The 20,401-nt window shown below is 47.4% G+C and overlaps 1 protein-coding gene across 3 annotated transcripts in view; it reads right to left on the bottom strand.

The window, feature by feature from the left end:
• Positions 1 to 1,761: 1,761 nt before the first annotated feature.
• Positions 1,762 to 20,401, bottom strand: part of CREB3L1 (cAMP responsive element binding protein 3 like 1) — a 45,340-nt gene continuing 26,700 nt past the window's right edge. For 2 of the 3 annotated variants that reach the window (XM_053980412.1, XM_053980414.1), the window contains exons 3-12: positions 17,875 to 18,035; positions 16,235 to 16,313; positions 15,172 to 15,332; positions 14,387 to 14,536; positions 13,532 to 13,590; positions 11,659 to 11,727; positions 9,348 to 9,447; positions 5,183 to 5,303; positions 4,489 to 4,732; positions 1,762 to 4,093 (exon numbers count right to left, since the gene is read on the bottom strand). In XM_053980412.1, the coding sequence (XP_053836387.1) occupies positions 4,057 to 4,093; positions 4,489 to 4,732; positions 5,183 to 5,303; positions 9,348 to 9,447; positions 11,659 to 11,727; positions 13,532 to 13,590; positions 14,387 to 14,536; positions 15,172 to 15,332; positions 16,235 to 16,313; positions 17,875 to 18,035 (1,181 nt within the window). In that variant the 3' untranslated portion in view covers positions 1,762 to 4,056. The remainder of the gene's footprint in view (positions 4,094 to 4,488; positions 4,733 to 5,182; positions 5,304 to 9,347; positions 9,448 to 11,658; positions 11,728 to 13,531; positions 13,591 to 14,386; positions 14,537 to 15,171; positions 15,333 to 16,234; positions 16,314 to 17,874; positions 18,036 to 20,401) is intronic. The other variant, XM_053980413.1, reaches the window with a different exon arrangement.

Here is a 20,401-nt window from a genome sequence, read left to right as displayed (position 1 = left end):
AATGAAGCCCATGTTCTGTTAGCATTTTTTTGTTCAGGGCTTGTATGAATTGACAGTGCGGAGGCTTCTGAGAAATGTGACCCTGAGTGGGCAGAAGCCCAGCTTGTTGTGGCAGAGTTCATTTGGGGCACTTGGAGCAGACCAAGCACAGCTGAGTGAGGCTGAAGGTGACTTGTAAAGAAGGTGACTCTTGCTTTGCTAATTCTCCCAATCTGCTCAAATTAGTTGCTGTAGCCAAATTGGTAGGTGTGATTGGCTGGTGCATTTTGTGAGGCATAGCAGGGATCAAAAGATCCTAATGTGTCTGTTTTGAGCAGCTCAGAGATATCTGGTAGACTGCAGAATTAGGAGGATTTGTTAAGATGAAGGGAAAATTTCTCCTAATGGAAGGGTTCTGATAGGTCTGGCTGCGTTAAAGGAGCCAAAGCCTGAGAACTCATCCTTTTAAGAGCTTCCCTCTTGCACCTGTTTTGGAGTGTGCATGAAGGGTGCAGGCCAAAATCTCCCTGGAAGGCAATTCCCAAAGAGCTGTGTGAAGTTTCACAGGGCTGAGCAAAGCCGGGCTGAGCCCTCCCTCTGGATAAATTCTGATCAGTGCAGGGAGCAGCCCCACCCCATAGTGGGGGGAGGTGCATCATACTGACACAGGGTTAGGAGGCTGCTTTTGGATGAGGTGCTGCAGGGAAAACATCAGATTCTCAACTCACAACTAGTTCTGGCCCAGGAAGAAACTGCAGGGCAAGGTCAGGCATTTCCATGCATTGGTAGGTGGGCAGGGGGAAGGAAGCTCTGCATGAGTCTGCAAAACCATGTCACACTAACCTGCCATGGGTCACACATCAAACTCCCTCTTGGCAGTACAGACCTGGCTCAGAAGAGAGAGCTCCTGTCTCTCCCAGACACTGTTTAATGGCCAGCTCAGTCAAAACAGCGAGGCAACAGCTTTACTCCTCTCCACAAAGAAATTATCTGCAGAAAGAGACCTTTGTAAGCCCCAAGCCTGACATTCTGCTGTGGCACAGTCCTGCTGTACCAGCCCAGACAGAGGTGGGAGATAGAGTCACCTTATAGCATCTTTGAAAGCTCCTGCTTGGGCTGCCTTCTAGATACGGAGGGCTGACTGGATAGAGTTGCTTCAATGGCCAAATTCTAATGAACTCACTTGAAGCTTGCTAGAAAATGAAACTTTGTTTTCTAGACCCTCAGTTACTTTGTGTTTCACACAAAATCAGGACAAAACTATCAGTTTTCACAGGTGTAAATGGAGTGTCAGAGGTACAGGCTGACAGACAGCCAGAGCCCAGGTCGTTCCCCTTTAAGTGCAGTTGCCCTGCTTTTACAATTAATGAAAAAATTTAGGTATTTTTTCAGACAGGATAGGACCATCATGCTATGAGCTATGTCTTTGTTGTAAAGACCCCTGCACAGCCTCTTCATTAAAGTAGCTCTTTGCTCCTCATATACTTTCTTCCATGATCTTCCTCATTCCAAGAAGATGATAGTGGTATTTTGAGGGGAGAAAAGAAACTGAGGTAGAAGAGTTCTGACTTGTTCAGAACAACAGAAGAAATGACAATGACAGTGCTGCTGGAAATAAAACATGCAAGCTTGTTTCTAGCCCCAGCCATGGTGCATGAAGTCCCAGTACTGAACCAATTCTGCACATGGCCAGGGAACAGGAGTGGGAGCAGGAGGTAAGGATCTGTGATATGGGCTGGCATGACAACCATGCCTCAATGAAAGCACCTGTCAACCCAGGGCTGATGCTGCATCTTTTTATTTTATTTTTATTTTGCTTCATAAAGCAAATGCAGAGCAAGTGATAGAAGGAGGAGAAAGAGTGGCTTGCAAACAAAACAAAACAAAAACCACAAAAAAAAAAAAACAACAACAACAAAAACAAAACCCAAAAAAAAACCGAAGAGGAAAGAAGCAGCTGCTGGAGTATAAGTGGAAAATGAGCTGCTACAAGAAAGAAGTTCATAGATGCCAAGCCCGCACTAATTCTTAATAAAATACAATACTGAAAATAGGATCTGAGAGTCTCCAAAATACAATATCTTAAGGGATCGGCAATAATACAAAATAAGTTTCATTATGTACAAACGAGTTCTGCTCTTGATCTCTGTACAACAGTGGGAGTGGGAGGCATGGGGACATGCTCAGTGGAAGTGTTGGGGTAGAGGAGGGTGTGCTTGGACCCGGCAGTGGTTCTTTGTGCTGGGGTGGAGGTGGAGAATGGAGAATGCAGTGGTATCTGGTGGCTAGTGGGTCCTGTGGGGAGAGCAGAGCAATGCTGAAAGCCTTCCTCTTCATCACCCCACTGGCCACGCATGCACGATTGCAGCCAGCTTTGTCCAAATTTTCTAAATGACTTGGAGGGGCAAAACCAATTTTCAACAGGGAGAAAAGAAGGATGTGAGGGCCCTTCCCTCACCTCTCTAAGTCCTTGAGCAAGAGCCATCCCATCCTTCCTCTAAAGGGAGCCTTCTCCACTCCCAGCCTGGTGGGGGAAGAGGAGAGGCTGGGGCAGTGCAGAGTTGAGGGTGCTTGATGAGAAAGAAGCAGAAGAGAAGCCTGCTGTGAGACCTGGCAGAATGCACAGGGATCCCCATGTTACACATGGGGCAACCTGCCACATCCAGATCTCCGACACTCATGTCCCACATTGTCCTTCCATCAAATGGCAGCTGAGGGAATGGAGTGAGGAGACACTTCTGCCTTATTACAGGACTTTTGCTGGAGAGGAAGAAGGGCCAGAAATGGGTGTCTGGGTGCTAAAGAGAATGGCATAGGTTTGAGATGATGTCACTTCAACACCAAACTTGGCAAGTCTGGCCTGAGAGGTGGTATGGCAACAGTTTGCTATCTTCGCTGTCAGCATTTAGAAAGAAGAGGTCCAAAACTGTCTTTGGTGACCCTGGCCAATTCCAACATACCACCTCCTTCCTGACAGATGTACCTGTCTCCAGAAATGCCAGTATGTCCTCAGTGGCTTTCACAATGCCATTGTGCACACACAGGATGTGAGGGGAATGATGGCTAATCTGACAGCCCTCCAATGGGTTGTAGAGCTCTCCTTGGTGGTTTCTAGGAAGAGCCCATTAGGCATGAAGTAGAATCTGGGATGGAGAGCTGGGATGGGGGTTGGGTTATGGGAATGTGTTTTTCTCATTCACTCTCAAAGGGGGAGGCTTGCAGAATGGAAAGTGAGAAGACCACTGACCTGGCTAGCACTGCACTGTAGGGCCCAAGCTGGGAACAGAAAGAAAAATACCACCCCTGCCAAAACAGAGGTGCTAACGGTGGGGAGAAGTGGATTATGAGGGAAAGTTGTTCTCTCTTTCATAGCTCTGGTTACCCAGAAGCTGCTGGCTAATTTTTATGGTGATTTATCTGTCTGGGATCTCTCTCCCCCACTCCGTTTGTGTGCAGATCTTTGCAGATAGTTGGTGTTGAAGTTATGTAGGCATGTCCATCAAGAGAAAACTAGAGCAAGGAAGAACTAGGTTTTCTCTCAATGGAAGCAGAAATATACTAACATATGGAGGGCAAGGAATGAGCTCAAACTCTCCAGAGCCATCTCTCCAGCACCAGCACCACCCACTCCTAAAACCTTCAGGCAGGACAGTAAATCCAGCACTTTCTCTCTCCTTCAGGTGCATCTGATGTAGCCAAGGGGTACACATGTAGGGACAGCCCCCTTGGTCTGGAGGCTTTGGGGAGTGAGCTGAATAGTTTGTGGGCTTCCCCTGATCTCCCTCCTCTCCTAGGTGAGCCCACATCCATAGGGTAGTGCTCATTTAAGCAGGAGGTAAGACCAGAGAAGGGGGAGTCTCAGGGCTTCTTCAGACACTGATTGCTGGTTCTAGCAGTCCTGTGACTCCCCTCAGAGAGATCAGCACTAATGGGGACGATGAGGAAGGGGAGGAGCTGAACCCAAGGCCAGTTTAGGAGTGTCTAAATGCAGTGTCCTCTCCTGCCAAGTCCCCTCAGTTGCTTGGTGAGGAGGGAATCCTGCAATCAGACAGATGAGGCCTTGAGATCCAGCAGCTGCTACAAGAATTCAGTTGTCTCACTGGAGCGTGTCTCCCTGAGGAAAAGAAAAGACAAGGCATCAGTCAAGGTTCATTGTAGGCTCCTATGCAAATCCACCTCTCTGTGTGCCCAGCTCCTTTGCTCTGACCAGGATGAACTCCTTCCCCAGGGCACTAAATGGAACACAAACCTGGGACCACGTGAGTCATCCAGCCCTCCACATCTTTATGCAAGTGGGACACTGCTTTATGGACGAACTCTAGAAAATGAATTTCTTCTTATGCTCCCTGCCAGCACTGGCCTCCTCCAGCCATGGCTCTTAGCCGACTGCCTGTCCTGGGTGGCTTAGCTGTCCTTAGCTTGCAGCACAGGGGATGGACATGCCCTGAAGCTGCTTACCCCAGACACCATGCTGTGTTTTGGGCTCAGAAGGTGGCCCCACCTGCTTACCTCTCACGGAATTCCTCTTTGAGGTGGCTGAAAGTTGGGTCAGTTTGGTTCTGGTCAGAACCCCCCTGGGTTTTGCTCAGATATTTAGCTGTCTCATGTGTCCTGGCCAGATGAGGCCTTCCTTCCTCAGACTGCCTTTTTTTGGCCTCCCAACCCTCAGGATGGTCCATGGTTAGGAAGGAGCTATAGCTCTCTTCTAAGGAGCCAGCACCCTCATCATAGAAAAGGAGGCTCCGTGACTGAACTGGAAAAAAGGAGAGCATTGGTTAACAATGAGGACAAGGCCTCCTGCAATGAGTGTGGGTTATGATGGTGGTTTCAGCACATGCTCACCCAGCCTTGTCCATGTGGAATTGTGCAGGATACCCTCCTCCCCCCAGCTTCATGAAGCAAATTCCCCCCTGGACACACAGCCTCTTCAGAAGACAACCAGTCTGCCCTGGGACTCTCCCCTCATGTTCCTTCCTCTGACACTTGTCATGTTTTGGGACAATGGTTAGCACAGAATGACAACAGGCCCAACAAGGAGCTGTTATGGAGTTTGTACCACTGACAGATTAGGAGTCTTCCCTTGCCGCAGTCCCAGTATACGGGGTAGGCACAGAGGTGAAGATGCTATGCCTGATCAGGGAGTGTTGAGAGAAGAGCTGGAAATGGTTTGACAAGTTGAAATGGAGGAACATGTTAGACTCACTCTTAGTAGTTGTGTAAATGTCTGGTGCTGGTGTTGCTTTCACTGTCTGTGATGCTGAAGAGAATTCAGGGAGACAGGGCATCAGGGATCCCAGGATCAGAACAAAGCAGAGTGCCAGCACCTAGAAAGGAGATCAGCACAGAGTCAGTGCCACTAGCCATAAAGAAGCACTCCCCCCACAGCACAACAACATGAGGCTGTGCAAGAAGATCTGGTCAGACTGACAACTGGGTACCTGTGGTCCCCCAGACAGGGAAGGGGCTTGCTGTTCTAATCTCTGTTGCAAATTCAAGAAGGGAAGTCAGAAACTTCCTCTTGTTTCTTTATTTGGAGTATTTCTGGTTCAATTGTGAGAACTTGCCTGTCCTGTTGAGGAGAGACAGTGGAAGGCATAGCTGAGAAACAACTGAAAAAAAGGAGTCTCAACAGAAGGGACAAACTCTGCCTTGACCAAATCAAACTTGACCATTGGCTTAGCAGGAGCTGTTGTGGGCTGTAAAGAAAACAAGCCACTGGGAGAAATCTGTGAGGTACTACACACAGAGCAGAGTGAAGCTACTATCCATGAAAGGACAGAAATGACAGAACTGCAGTTGCCTAATACCTGATAGTAAAGATGCAGAATTCTAGGAAAGGGTTAAATTTATGCTTGACGTGTAGGTATGCAGGACCATGTGTCAGTGCCTTCTGCTATCAAGCAGACCAGCCAGAGCTAGTAGGCAGTGATAACAGGAGAAAGGTACATGAAATTTCCCCTGAAATCCCCTTCAGGTAGGTCTGGAGCTATCTGGAAATTCTGCCATTACAGTAAAGCTTCAGAGTGAAATGCCAGTGCTGATCATAAGGGACTCTCTAGAGCTTAGGGAACTGCCAGTACAGAGCAAGAAGGCTCACATGGGAAATGGTACAGAGCCAAATTATTGAACACTCATGCACCATGCATGGTCTGTAACTACCTGCTGCCAGCTCAGTGCTCAAACTGAGCAGCTGAAGAGGTGATGCATCTGTTGGTGATTTCTACTACCTATGTATAAACTAGCAAATTTGGTCTGGGTGGATGCCTGTGGGGACAGCCAGCAACTGCTTGACTGCTTTTCAGAAGTCGCCTATTTTGGAATACCTGTGCCTAAGTAATGCACAGAAGCTGGTACGTCAAGGTAATTTTGACCACCAGTGGATTCCAGGAGATGTGGAAGATGAAATAGTAACATGGGGATAGTATGTTATACAAAGAGGGATTTTAATTGTCCAGACTCTTCATGGCTGGTTTCAAAGTAAGGACATTAAATGAAGGCAGCATAGATGCTGTCTAAGCATGTCATATCAGGCACATGAAGAATTTAGAATCCTTATTCGACAAAACAGAGGAAGAAATAAATTCTGAATGGATGTTGCTTGGAATTATCACAAACACACAACTCGGAGAAAAGGGAGCCAGCCCTGTAAAGTCTGTTCTTTCCTTCTTAAAAAAAAAAAAACAGGCTTTTTGGGCTGAGAAAGAGCAGTATACTTAACATCTTGCTTTAACAGGGCTTTCAGCTGGGGTTTTGCAAAACAGCACTATTTTTACTGTTTTGTTTCAGGTTAACTCTGATGCTCTGATTCACTTCTAGGTTCAAACTCTACAACACTTCATAACAGTAACTCTTGGCTTGATTCTGAGTAACATTTATGTCACAGCTTTTGACTATCTCATTATTTGACCTCTTAAAATTTAGGGAAATTAAGCTAGAGAAAACTACTGCAAAACCATTTGGAAAGGTGGAGGCAAAATTAATAATAATAAAAAAAGACATACTGAGAGTGTATTTATCAAAGGTTCACTGTCAAACTGTGAAGAAGTAGCAGATGGAGTAGCAGAAAGATCTGTTACAGATCTGGCAAGATTCAGCGTTTTTAAGCTTGACTTAAATGATGGACTGTATCAAATCTGCAGATGGGAGAGACTACAAGCAGACTGGCTTGTGGTCAGTATTCAAATATGGAATGATCTTGACCATGGGAAGAAATGGTCCAAGAGAACCATTGGAAGATCTATACAGACAAATGTGGAGACCTGCTGAGAGCTCTGAGGTGGCAGAAGTGATTAACAGGGGAAATACATCAGTGGCTATGTGTTTCAGCTGTCCTACAGAAGAGGCTCTGGGAGTTAAACTGATGCATAAGATCAGTCCAGGTCAGTGTCACTTTGCAAAGGGCAAATCTCAGCCCAAGCATTATGAACAGGCTTTCTGGATGGATTTGTACTGGCCTTCAGGTGGAACACTATGCCCAGCTTTGGACCCTATACTTCCAAGAAGATGCAGGGCCATTGGAGAAAGCCTGGAAGATAGCTCTGGGAACAAGAAGTGATTCAGTAACTCAGCCTTTGAGGGAAAACTGAAGAAATCACGGTGATTTAGCAGACAAGACTGAAGGGAGTTGCTCAAAACCAAGAGTTTTCAAATATGTAAAATGCAGCTGCCCAAAGGGAGAATAAACAGATCTTTTTTACAATGGGCAGAAGTTCTAATAGGCTTGAGCTGCTGCAAGGAAGATTGAGATGAGACAGCAAGAAAGCTTTATCTGGGAAAGATAACATAGCACTGGAATGGTTTGCCTGAGGAGGCTGAGGACTGCTTACCACTGGAGGCCTTCAAGAAGTGGCAGTACAAATATTCAGCAGCAATGACACAGGGCTAAAGAAGGGTAGCCTGCTCCACTCCCATGCTGCAAGACACAATGATTCTACATATCTGCCATGATAAGGAATGATGTATTTGAAAATGGAAAATGAGAACTCAGAGGCTTATGAAAGGAACTGGTCAAATATAGAAAAACAAATTACAAATTCTTGAAATGCTTCAAAGCTAGGAAGTCTGAGAGAAGTGGGTATGTGGGCTGAGATGCCTGCAACAAAGGGAGCAGCAAGGAGACATAGGACATTGTTGGGAAACTAAATTAGATATTATATCAGCCTGTAGCACAGGGGATGTCTGCAAGGCACCTCTTCTGGACTTGTTTATTCCAGGTAGTAGCATTGAAGAATTGTTGGAGCCAGGGGTGCTCTGATGAGCTGCTGCATTAAGGAGCGATGAGTCACTGGGCTCAGCTGGGTCACACCCAAAAATGTGGAAAGAACTTGGGAATGAAGACAGAGAGGAGGGAAAAAAAAAGACAGTCATTAAAATCCGGTCTGACATGGGGGCAGCAAAGAGTAGCAAAAGGTTGAGCAGATTTTGAAAGTAGGAAGTGATTGAAATTACAGAGCAGGGGCTGGAACCAAGGAAACTCATTGAACCGGGACCAAAAAACAATCCCTCAGGACACTGAGGGTGCTGAGAAAGTGGGGCAAATACCTCACCATCTGTTTGCATTTTGTAACTGCTAATAGTACAGAAGTGATAAACAGATATAGATAACTAACTCTGACAAATTTGTCATGAGCAGCTACTATGACAATCCTGCAGAGACATCACAGGAGTGAAGATTATACTTTTACTATGGATCAGAAATTTCCCCCAGAAAAAAAAAAAAAAAAAAAAAAAAAAAAGAGAGATGAAGAATAAGCAAGTTATTTATGGTTACACACTGGCATGCCCTAAAACTCCTCAATGAAGGCAATATTTATTAACCATGATCCTCCACTATGAGGCAAACAGGGATTACCAAAACAACAACCCTGAATTATTATGGTTAGTCAAAAGGACAAAGAGAATTCCAGCTGGATTTAACAAAGCCTATGTGCAGGCATAGCAAGAACAGATGCCATTTCTTGCTGATAAACACAAGGTAATGCCCACTGGGATGAATACTTGGAGTGTTCATCTGCCCTGCTGAGTTAAACATTAAGCATTACCAGCTCAGCAAAAGAATATTCTGCCCATTACAATGGAAGCTCATTGAAGATTTTTGCTGAATGGCTAATAGCTAATGAAAAGCAAACAAAATGCTTTTTTGCCCAAAGAAGAAGGCAGTGAAAATACAGGAATTATTCTAATGTTGTTGCATAAACAACTGATGTATGTATGAGACAGGGCCCAGCTCTGATGACTGTAACACAAAAGGAAAGAGCAGATGTAACTGACAACAGAGCTGGACAGCAGGGAAGAGGGCAGAGACAGGCAATCAACAAAGCTGTCTGGAGAAGCATGGCCAATAAGGAAGATGGAAATGAAGCTTATACCATTAGACAGGTCCCAGTCTGCGTGGAAGCCATTTTATAAGGTCTGGAGACTTTCCCAGCTACCAGAGCCTGAAGCTTCTGTAACTGCTGGAGCAGAGTCCTGTGATAGGAAACAATGCATATCAAAACTTAATAAGGAGGTAGAAGCCAGTAAGTGAGCCAAGAATACCACTACCCGCTTCATATTGTACCTTGATTTTCCCTTCTCATGAAAACAAGTATCTCCCCTTTGCTGTATATTGCTTAAGTTCTCTGACCAAACAGGCTTGGGAAACAAGAAAGAAAAAAGGGTCTTATTAGTGGGTCCACCACTACCTTCACTGCACCTACCCACTATTATGAATGACTATTATTTAGGACTCCTGGGTGCCTGAAAGCCCAGCCAGTCAATTCCCAGAGCAGTGGAGAGCCAGCGTACCATGAAAACCAAGCTCTGGCATGGAAGCTGAACTTTGTAGACAGGTCAGACCTTTAGCACAGGCTTGCCTGTTCCCACTTCATTCAGAGACACGTACTCTGAAGCTCGACTTGTGCCCCAAACTGTGGTGGAGAGAGAAATAAGAAACAGTTGTGATCCCCTTGAGCTGCTTCAGTCTTGGCAAATTCTGCAGAGGGATGTAGGCAAAGCCAAATCTTGAGTTCAGCAATTAATTCATTCTCTGACTGCCCTGATTGGAACACTTGCTAAGGTCTCTCTGCCCCATTTAACTGTTCATGGGCATCTGCACACATAATACAAAATAGTGGTAGGTGTTACCAAGATCTACTGAACTGAGCTGGTGAAGGAATCTGGGATGAGGGAGACTACAGAGCACACAGTTCCCAGGAGTTGCATATTATTGAAATGGAGACTATTGCTGACTTTCCCTCTGGGAACACTGGCTGTTTTACACAAATATGTTTGAGCTTTCATAAAATGCCAGGTCCTGGAACCAGGAGATTGCAGGAGAATCCTGGCTTTATCCCTTTCCAAATCCTGTTTTGCTCCCTGTACATGTGGAGGGAGAGAAGCACAGAGTGTCCCACTGGCAGTGCTCAAAAACCAAATCCAATTAGAAAGAACACAATGTGTATTTTAGGGGAAAAAAAATTAAAATCTCTTGGCTTTTAGGCCAGCGTCCTGATTTTTCAGGGTGGGGCTCACACTTTTGCAGCAGCAGGGCTGCCCACACACCCAGAGAGGCCAGGTGGCAAGCTGTGCCCCATGCATGACAGCAGCTAAGCAGCTGTATCTCTGGCAGACAGGAGACCTCTGGATCTCGCACACCTCAGCCAGACCATGCCTGGCAAGCCCCAGTCCCAGCACCAGTGTCAGGCCTGGAAGCCAAGGCCACTGCACTCATGTCATGGAAGGTGTGCAGTGAAGCCTCTAGGAGTACTCCATGAGCTGTCGTGGCAGCTGAGGAGTGGGTGAGGAACTGGCTCTCTGGATGTGGTTCTCCCCTTCAATTCAAGCTGATATAAATGGAGCTATAGAGACAAGCATCCCCTGCAGTTTACCCTGCCCTTGCTCACACCTGTTGTGCCCAGTAAGAGGGGGCAGAGCTGGGCTCTCCTCTAGTTCCAGCTGCCCTTTCCCACTATAGGGTGGGAGTCTTCATTATTTGCTTCCAAGGAAGAAAATTCCCCTGGTGATTAGTTGGCCAGCTCTGCATGTAAGAAGTACAAGTGCTCACCAGAGCTTTGAGTGAGGAAACCCAGAGCCTTGGATGAGAGAACTTTGGGGCTGTGGAAGCAAGCTTGCTCCTTTCAGGTGAGCAGTAGCAGCAGATGAGACAGAGATTCTTTGGGCTTGCTTTGCCCAAAAAAGGCTGAGAAATGGCTGGAACACCATATGCACAATGAATTGCCCTGGATTTGGTGGGAGTTGGGATCTCTACTTTTATTAGAAGAATGGGCTTTCCCTGAATTCACCAAGTTTGTTCAGCTTTTTCAAGAGAAACCTGAAACAGCCACAATATGCCCAGGGCCTCCCTTAATGCATCTGCCCTGGAGACAGACAGAGCCCTGGAGAGGAATGGAGAAGGCAGCATGAGCCCAAAGGATTGCAAGGAGAAGGACAAAGCAATATGGGAACCATGCCTTCCCTCCCTCCCGTTGCTGCGGAGTGTCCTGGCATCCCAACACAAACATTCCAGGCTCGCTAACCAAACCCAGCTGCCTCGTTGCTGTCATGGGCTGAAAACCAACACCTCGCCAAGCAGCACACGTCCAGGAGCTGGAGGAGCCTGCTTTTCTCTTCTTGTCCCCCTGCTCCAGCGCTCCTGACTTCCCTTCCTACCCACAGAGGGTCAAGTCTAGCTCCACTTACCTGTTTGCATTTTCTAAGGTCTCCACTTTTTTCCAGAGTTCATTGTTTTCTGTTGTGTATGTCTCTACCCTATGGGAATAAAACCCATAGCTGGTTAGTCACAAAGGCCAGAGAGATTAAGACAATGCGGTCCTTGCTTTTCATGGGGTATGGAGGCTCAGTAGCTTCATCTGTCACCTGCAGATACAGTCCTGAAATCAAATGTTACTTGGCCCACCTGACTGCAGCCAGCCCCATGGAAGCAGGAATGAGACTGCAGGTGGACAGTTACATGTGACAGTTCCCAGTTCAGGGTCTTCTGAGAGTTGGGACAGACAGGAGCACCTGGTTACACGCAGGTCAAGTCAGGACAGACCCAAAGTAATGCAGACATTTCCATCACTTCCAAACTCCACTAAGAAGCATAAAAAAGGAGGAGGGGGACAAAGTCAAACCACTCCCTGGAAACCTGCCCTGGGCTCTGTGCACTGGCTGTGAAATCCAGGCCGTTCTGTGCAAACGCTGGGCCAGCTCCCACTGCAGGCACTTGAGGGCAGCAGAGAACCTGCAGGCTCCTTCCCACGGCTTCCGACGGGAAAGTGGTTGGGCTGCAGCTGGGACAAGGGACCGGGAGTGCCTCCAGGTCGGGAGAAAGGCAAGAGACACAGCCTGATCCTGCTGGAGGTTTGCAGCACAGTCTTTAAACCAGGCGTTCCGTGCAAAAACTGGGCTTCCAGCAAAAGTGTCAAACTGAATGGGGAAGGGCCCAAGTACAGGTTTTGACAAACAAGTTTTTAGTAAGCCAAGCTGACCAAAGACATGTTCTATTAAAAAAAATTCACTGAATGCTGCTTTTGGTTCACATTTAAACCTGGCATTGTTTAAAAGCCATCTGTCATAGCAATGCTCTAGCATAACAAACTGCTTAGTACATACAGGCACCACAGCCACATCTGGGGAGGAGGCCCCAGCACCAAACGCCCTGGACCTGCCCTTTGAGCGAGGTCAGCCAACTCCCCAGCCCTGGCTTGAAGGTCCCCATATGGGACAATAGCTGGAGGCGATGTGCTCTGATGCCTGGATGTACCCATGCACACTGAAGCACCTTGAATCATCTGCTTTAATTGAGCATTTCTGTGCAACTAGAGAAGATAAATAGCATCAGGGAGAAGAGTTAATTAAAGTTGGATTTGGGGGTTGTTTTTTATCCATTTGCTGATCTCAGATGGTATTAGTAACTGGGAAGAAGATGGTAATTATACAGAAACATGAATTTGTGCCTGGATTCCAGCATTCTTCTTTGCCTGGGAATGCACATTAGGGGTTGCTAGTATAAGAGTTATTTTCTACTCAGTCAGTGTAATGTGACATCACCTTAGGTTATGCCTGCCATGCATAGGAGAAAAAAAAGGTTGCAAGGAGAAAAACAAAACTAATGCAGAGAGTGGAAGTGGGGGAGAGTAGGGAATAACTGTAATGCAAGGTTTTTCTTGCTGTCAAGTGTTTGTGTGTCCACCTTCATGGGAAGAGAGGGAAAAAGCCATGATCAGTGCTCTCAGACAGCTCAGCACTTATGGGATAGACAAAATAGAAGCAACTTCTAGTGGGGAAACCCATAATCCCACCTTGTTGGCAGCCAAAATGGCCTGTCTTTTGCAGGGGACCAGCCAAATGAAGCAGTTGGAAACACAAAATTTCTTGACCAATCTTTATCCCGCAAGAGGATTTCTAGGAGGGAGGAGAGTAGGGGCAGGATCCCAAACCAAACTCCTGGGCAGCCAGCCTTGCAAGGAACTGTATTTTTTGAGCAATTCAGAGACAAAACACTAGAAAGGCAGCCTGTGCATGGTCAGGATTCCTTTTTTCAAAGTAAGACAGAGAACAAGAAACTTACTTTTTCTCTAGACATTCCACATACTCTTTCTTCTTCCTGCGGCTCTCCTGAGCAGAGATCTGTGAGGGGGGCAGAGAGGAGTCAGTATCATAAGCCTTGGATATTTTTTTGTGGCTCATGCATCTTGTCTGTCTTCTGCACACATAGCATCCTAAAGGCAAATGGGGAGTTGCTTTCCAGTCTGCCATTCCTGCTGATCTCTAGGCCAAAACTGGGGGGGATTGATGCTGTAGGTATGCAGCCTTCCTTGGCTTGTAGCCTGCAACCATTTGCTGCATTGTGCCCCTCGCTGCTGAGAGCATCTTCAGGGTTGCATTCCACTCCACTGACTCACATGTGTATGTGCTGTTGCCATTTGGGCTGATTCTGCCCCAGGCCACTTCTGAGTCACTGGGTGATTAGTTCAGTCTCACCATTTCTCCCACAGGATGCTTTCTAATCCCAGTCTAAAGTATCACAGCCTCTGCCTGGCTAGTAAACACTCTGCATCACCTGTCCTGCACCATGCAATGGCTTTGGTTTGGTTTTGGTTTGGTTTTTGGTTTTCCCTGTCCTAGCAACAAGGCCTGACCTGACCAGTTTGTCTGATCTGTGGACCCTTTCCCACACCACACACTCCCAGGAGCTGGGCTGGAAGCCACACTTCCCAGATATGGCTGTGTGCAAAGCATGCAAGCAGAGATGCCCTTTGGCACTATTTTTGTGGGCTGGGAGGCTCCTGCTAGTGTACCAAAGGCACGATCCCACCTTTTCTGAGCTGCAGTGCAGCTGAAGAGATGAGTGTAACTATAGCACTGGCCAGCTGAAGATGCTCTGGAATAATGGGAACTGAATGATTACATTTTTTGCAGTCACCTTGTTCTTGATTTTTCTCCTGACTCTCTTCAGTGCTTTCTCCTCTGCTTTGGTGAGGGGCAACTTGGTAGGAATGGGGTAACCCTCTGCAATCAAGGTGCGCTTCTCCTCTTCAGTCAAAAGCAGTGGGCCAGAGGTTCCTTGTAACTTCTGAAACACACAGAGAGCATTCATCAATGTCAGCAAAGAGTTCTACCCCAGTGATCCTCCTTAAAGCCTTGCAGAGCAGCTAGAGGCTGTACACATCAGAATGGAATACGCTGCTGCCCACTGACACCAAACAGGTGCAGGGCAGTGCTCTTTCCTACTCTCAACCTGATCCTGGGGGCACAGCTCAGCAACTCCTTTCCTTTTTTACCTGGGAGGGCATCTGTTCTTTCACAGTGAGGCTGGCTACACACTTGCACTGCAGGACCCTGCCAACAAACTTCTGGGCAACAGTTAAAATGGTCTGGTTATGGGAATTCTCAGTAATTCCTCTCTCTCATTGGCCTTCTCAGAAAGTCCTCTCAATGCATAGGTCACTTCCCAAAGTATGGATGAAAGATAGCACCTGCTAAAACAAGGTAGCTGCTGGTAGATATGCAAGATTCATTGTGCCTCTTCTCACTCCTGTGAGCATTTCTTGTCCCCACATCCTTGTGCTAAGACATCACATTGCCTTGACAGAGCATTTCAGCCTGGAGACCTTTGCAAGGGCAGGAACCTCCACATAAGCCTAGGAAATCCTACAAACCCCTCTGAGCAGCAAGGAGCCCTGTGTACCAGCCCTGTTGCCTCCTTACATGTGGTGCTGTGAGGAGAGGTGAGGAGGAGATGGCAGCAGAAGAGCGAGCAGCAGGCCGGGCTGGGCTGGAGGGAGGCAGGGACCGAGGGCTCTGAGATCCATCACTGTCACTGCCATGGCTGCTGGGTGGAGTTGGAGGCATCTGCACCAGGTCATCTACTGAGGAATAAGGAGATCGAGTCAATGGCTCTCACGTCAGCCTGTGACAGGCACAGGTACAGGCACAGGGTTATGCCCCCTGCCATAACACAGGGCTGAAAGGAGAGCATGATGAATTTCATAAGATGAGGTGAGTCTGAGAAAAAGGCTTGACTGAGCACTGCCCAAGACAGAGGTTAGACTGACCTCAAATGTGCTAAACTAGGAACTGCAGAGGAGCTGGCAGGGCTTTGCCAAGGAATAACGTGCTCCAGTGTCAACCAAAATGAAGTAAAAAGCCTGTAATGTTTTGCACCATAGCCTGTTCACAAGTACAGGAAGCTCTGTGAGAGCAAAGCTCTTCCAAAAGCACTGCAGGGCTCACATACTTGCCAGCATACTTGATCCAATGGGGCTCTGGTCACTCAGTTGGTTTCCGAGCACTTGAAAACTGTCCCCACTTTGTACTGGAGAGCCCTAGGGGCCTTAATGGAGGTGGGAATATGCCTAAGGAATGTCTCTCTGCGGCAGTGGGAGTTCCCATAGTGCTTTCATTTGTGCATCGGCAGATTTTCAGATGCTTGGGTTTCTTTCAAATTAAACTGGATCCTGAATTTCCTGACTTTCAGATGGTTATTTTTGGATAGCTCTACAGTCTCTCTGAGGATTTTAAAGGCACTCTTGCGTATTTCCAACTCTGAAGTAGCCTGTTTTGCCTGGGAGTCACTGTCTGAACAATTTTGTTTGTGGCTCCTGATGCAGACACTGATCTGAGTTAGAACAGTGCAGTGCCCACTCTTCTGTTGTTCTCTGCCCCAGTGCTACCTTATATGCACAGCTCTACCTTTATGTGTCTTTCTGCCCTGTATAATAACAATCTATAGCTGAGTAATATAGTTGACCAGGAAATTCTATCTTCTTACCTGTAGGTACATTTAGAAACTGGTTCACCTCTTTGGGTTCAGCTTTGATCACAGGTGCTGGAGTCATTTCTATAGGAATCTGTGGAAGAGAAGCAGAAAGAGCTCTTGGCCACTGCCACCTCCCCTGCCCAGAAGACTCCCACCAGTTCTGTCCATGGCCACTGATCCCCTGCTGTCTGACCTGCCCCATCTCACAGCTCTGCCCCAAAGGAGCCTCTCACCATAGAGGAAACCAAGAGTTCAAACATAAGCCCCTGAAGTCTCAGCTGCTGAGCACACAGAGTGCAAACACATTTACAGAGGAAGTGGCACTGGCAGATGGATGTGCTGCCAAGCAGTGCACTGAGCTGAGTATCTCCAAAAGGGAGATGACTTTTATTCTTGGCAATTCTTCCTTTGATAGACCCAGACAGTGTAATTTAAACCAACCCCTGCATTACCATGGGAAGTCCCTCTTTGATCTGCCTTCATTATAAATGGGAGTATAGAGGTTGTACAGAAACAGAACAACCGTGCTGTCCTGTTCATGTGATTTTCACCAGGACCACTGGGCAACTGTTTCCAATTGGAGGGGACTGAGAGTTGAATAAAGAGTAGATTTACTCCCATCTGTGTTATGCTGCCCCTCCGCCTCTTGGCTTGCCAGCCCCCAGCCCACCATAGGGTGGAGTTTTTACACTAAACAGACACATTGCAAACTCCTCCAGACTGTAAACACAGATGAGAGAGCACCATGGTATGGCTGCTGAGCATACACAGAAGAGATTGGAGGGCACAGCAAGTTCAAGCTGTGTAAATAATAGAGGAAGTTTGTGCAGAGTTTTGGCTGGAAGAACCCATTTGTTCTGGATGGTTGTTTAAATGGGAAGATTTTCAACATGAGTGAAAAAAGGAAGTGAACCCCAGAGATGCTCTACTGTTATCTACTAAGCTGCTACAAGATAGGCAAGGTCTGTGTGAGACTGGTCAGACCTTCTCATCCAACACAGCTGGACTCAAGGCCAGCTGAACTAAGCCCTCAGCTTACACCCACATACCAGTGGCATAAGTGAGCCTCCTTCAGACAAACAGACTTCTTAAGAACCTAGATATGACCAGAAGAGTTGGCCCCTTGTTACACAGAAATAATAAATCCTGCTGCTTCATAGGAAAAAGCAAGCAAGACCTGGAGTGAGACCAACATTTCCAGTGAGCAGTTACAAAGAGTGAGAGGCCATGTGACAAGTCCAAAGCCATGAAAAAGACAGTGGCAGAGTAGGGGTCTATATGGAGGAATAGTGAGGTCACTGGCATCAGATTAATTGACACTGTTCTCCGAAAAATGAAAATAAGCCACGAGTGGCTACAGAAATACTGGTATATTGGAGGGGACAGATCTCCAGTAGGTGCAAGCTTAAAGCTTTTGGCTTTTGTGCCAAGGAAACATGCTTATATTTAACTAAGATTGTAAAGCCGCCTGTGCTGCCATTTTAAGAGAAAAATGACAAATAATACAGTATCTGGGCTTTGTAACACCTTCTCCTGTCAGTTCAGTAGCTAAATCACCTTGTAGGACCCTGCAGTCACATGTCTGCATCTGCATCACCAGGGGTGCTGCTGTGTGAGAGCCCAGGTTCCCGACAGATCTTAAATGGGCTCACCTCCTCGGGGAGTGGCAGTCTCTGCAGAGGGTTGAGGTTCAGCACTGGTATGGAGCTGGCAGGTAGCTGGGACTCAGGCAGGTCTAGAGGAAGGTTCTGTTCCTGTTTCACCATGATGGAGCAGAGTTTGGGCCCCAGTGACCACACTCCATTCTCCAGCTCTGAAACATGCACAACATGAGAGTCAAACTCCAGCAAGAAGAGGGCAAGGAGAAATGAAGCTTCCTCTGACTGAGGAGGCTGCCTGTCCAAGTTTAGCACTGTCACCACACAAGCATGTGCAGGCCCACAACACAGAGTACAAAAGGGAATGAAGCTCCATCATGTGCTCCCCAGTGTGTGGGGAGCAGACAGGACAGAGATAAAGGAATTGTGTCTCTGCTGGACTCTGACTGGACAGCCTAAGCTCTGGAGGACAGCTGCAGGATTTCTTCCCCCAGTAATGTCTAGGTCTCATCCTCTGGAGCTTATTTATATTTAGGGCTCAGTGAGAGGAGGATGCTGGGCTGTTGCTCCTTAGGCAGCATGGCCAGCATCACAGAGCTGCCAGGTGATTTACCAAGAATAGCACCATCTCTGTGCTGGAGAGCTGGTGAGAGAGCAAGCATGATGACAGTGAAAAGCTGACAGTGCTGCTTTGGCCGCCTGATGATGTTGTGCCAACTACCAGGGCTTTGCTGCATGACAGAAGAGAAGGAAGGCCCATTTCTGTGGAAGGAAGCCCTCTGCATAACCTGCTTGTGAGGCTGCTTCCACAGCTGCTCCCCTCAGTCTCACCTCTGAGACTCTCTTCTCTACCCTGGGCTGCTCAGGGGACTGCGGTCCACAGCTGTACCCTGCTGCCATTGCTGGCAGGGACAAGAAGCACAAGTGAGGGAAAGGGAGTATCTGAAGAGAACTGAATGGAGCCATGGGGGTATGCTCCCCTTGCCTCCTGCCTGCTCTGTCCCATGCACGTGTGTGGTGTGAGCCTGGCTTGCCACCAGAAGTGGAGATACCAGATAAACTGCAGATCAGATGGGAAAAGGACTGCTAGGCAGGAGAGCTGCCTGGGCTCTGCTCTAAAGTTTCAGTCTTTGCTCTTCAAATAGTTCAGCTTACCAAAAGGCTACTCCTAGCCAGCCTGCAGCCTTGCACCCTCCTTCCTAATCCTCATCCATTCCCTTTCCCTTTTTATCTGACAAGAAAAATACATTTGGCTTGACATAGACAGACTGTTGCTAAGTGTGTCACAAGAGAGAGCCCCAGTTACCTCCACAAGGCCACAGTCTGACTCACTCTCTAACCTCTCTGCACTGATCTTTGCATGCAGCACTCTCAGTCAGGCCCAGGGATGCTGCCTAGCTGTCTGCTGCCCAGGGCAGTTCTGCAGTGCAGGCCTCAGTCCAGAAGATGTCCTGGCAAGAGGAGAGAGGGAGAAAGGTCTTTCTCTGCTCCAGAAAAGCCTGCACAAAGAAGAGTACAAACAAGCAGCTGTTCACATGGGAGCTGCCATCTGATCTAACTTAAAGGTACGTCTTAACTTAAAGGTATGTCAACATTGTCTTTGCCTTACTCAGCCTCTGTTTTCAGGAGAGGCCAGGGCAGAATCCTGCCTCTGGCCTTTGCTTGGACAGAGTGGTGTTAAAGCCCAGACAAGAATTACATATGATAACACAATGTTGGCCTTGCCAATGGAATATGTTGTTTTCCTGTCTTTGGTCTAGCACCTCTTATTTCTGCCTAGACAAGTCTCTCTAGCAGATGTTCACTCCTTCCAGCTGCCCCTGCAACTGGACGTCGTCAAGCACAGGCGCAGCTCCTGTGGCTGCTGTGTGTGTGCCTCAGCTGCATGTGCAGCTCTCAGTGCTGCTGGATTGCTTTCTAGAGCTTCTCACAACGCAGCAGGGCTAACGTCATCAGGCAGCATCTCAGGCAGGGATGCACGGTACAGCTGAGACAACACACAGCCTACTAAGTAGACACAGAGTGGATTGTGTTTCCTCTGTCCTGCTAAGGACACTGAACCCACAGCTATTAGTGAAGTCGTAGTTACCCTGGTATGCAGACAAACCCCTTCTGGTGGGAAGAGGCAAAGTGTCACACAGCCACAAGTGTTTGTATCCAGAAAATTTGGACTGACTTCTGCCTTTCACAGAAATGAGGGATCTTGAGAAATCTTTCAGTCTATCCCACTGTTCTAGGCAAATTCAACTAAACCTATGTCAGTCCTGATAGATGATTCACTTGAATCTACCCCTTTGAAAAGTGCCAAAGAGTTCACAGCTTTCCCCATTTAAACTCTTATATGCTTTTGCTATGCCCACCGTGAGAACATTTTGCCTGCTGACTACTCTCAAGTTTCTTACTGCCATTTCAAGCCTTTTCCTCCTCATCCTTTCTGTTGCAAAAATCTGCATTTCTCTTTTTCTCAGATGTGTGGGGTATCCTCTTTCTGTGAGGGCTGCTGCTGAAGCAAGTTACCAGACAAGGGAGAGCAGACCACCAAGGGCTCTCTCTGATCAGACTTGACTCAGTGAGAGAGCAG

The sequence above is a fragment of the Vidua macroura genome, chromosome 6, assembly GCF_024509145.1.
Source record: "Vidua macroura isolate BioBank_ID:100142 chromosome 6, ASM2450914v1, whole genome shotgun sequence".
Taxonomy (NCBI): Eukaryota; Metazoa; Chordata; class Aves; order Passeriformes; family Viduidae; genus Vidua; species Vidua macroura.
This window is presented reverse-complemented; position numbering and strand designations above follow the sequence as displayed.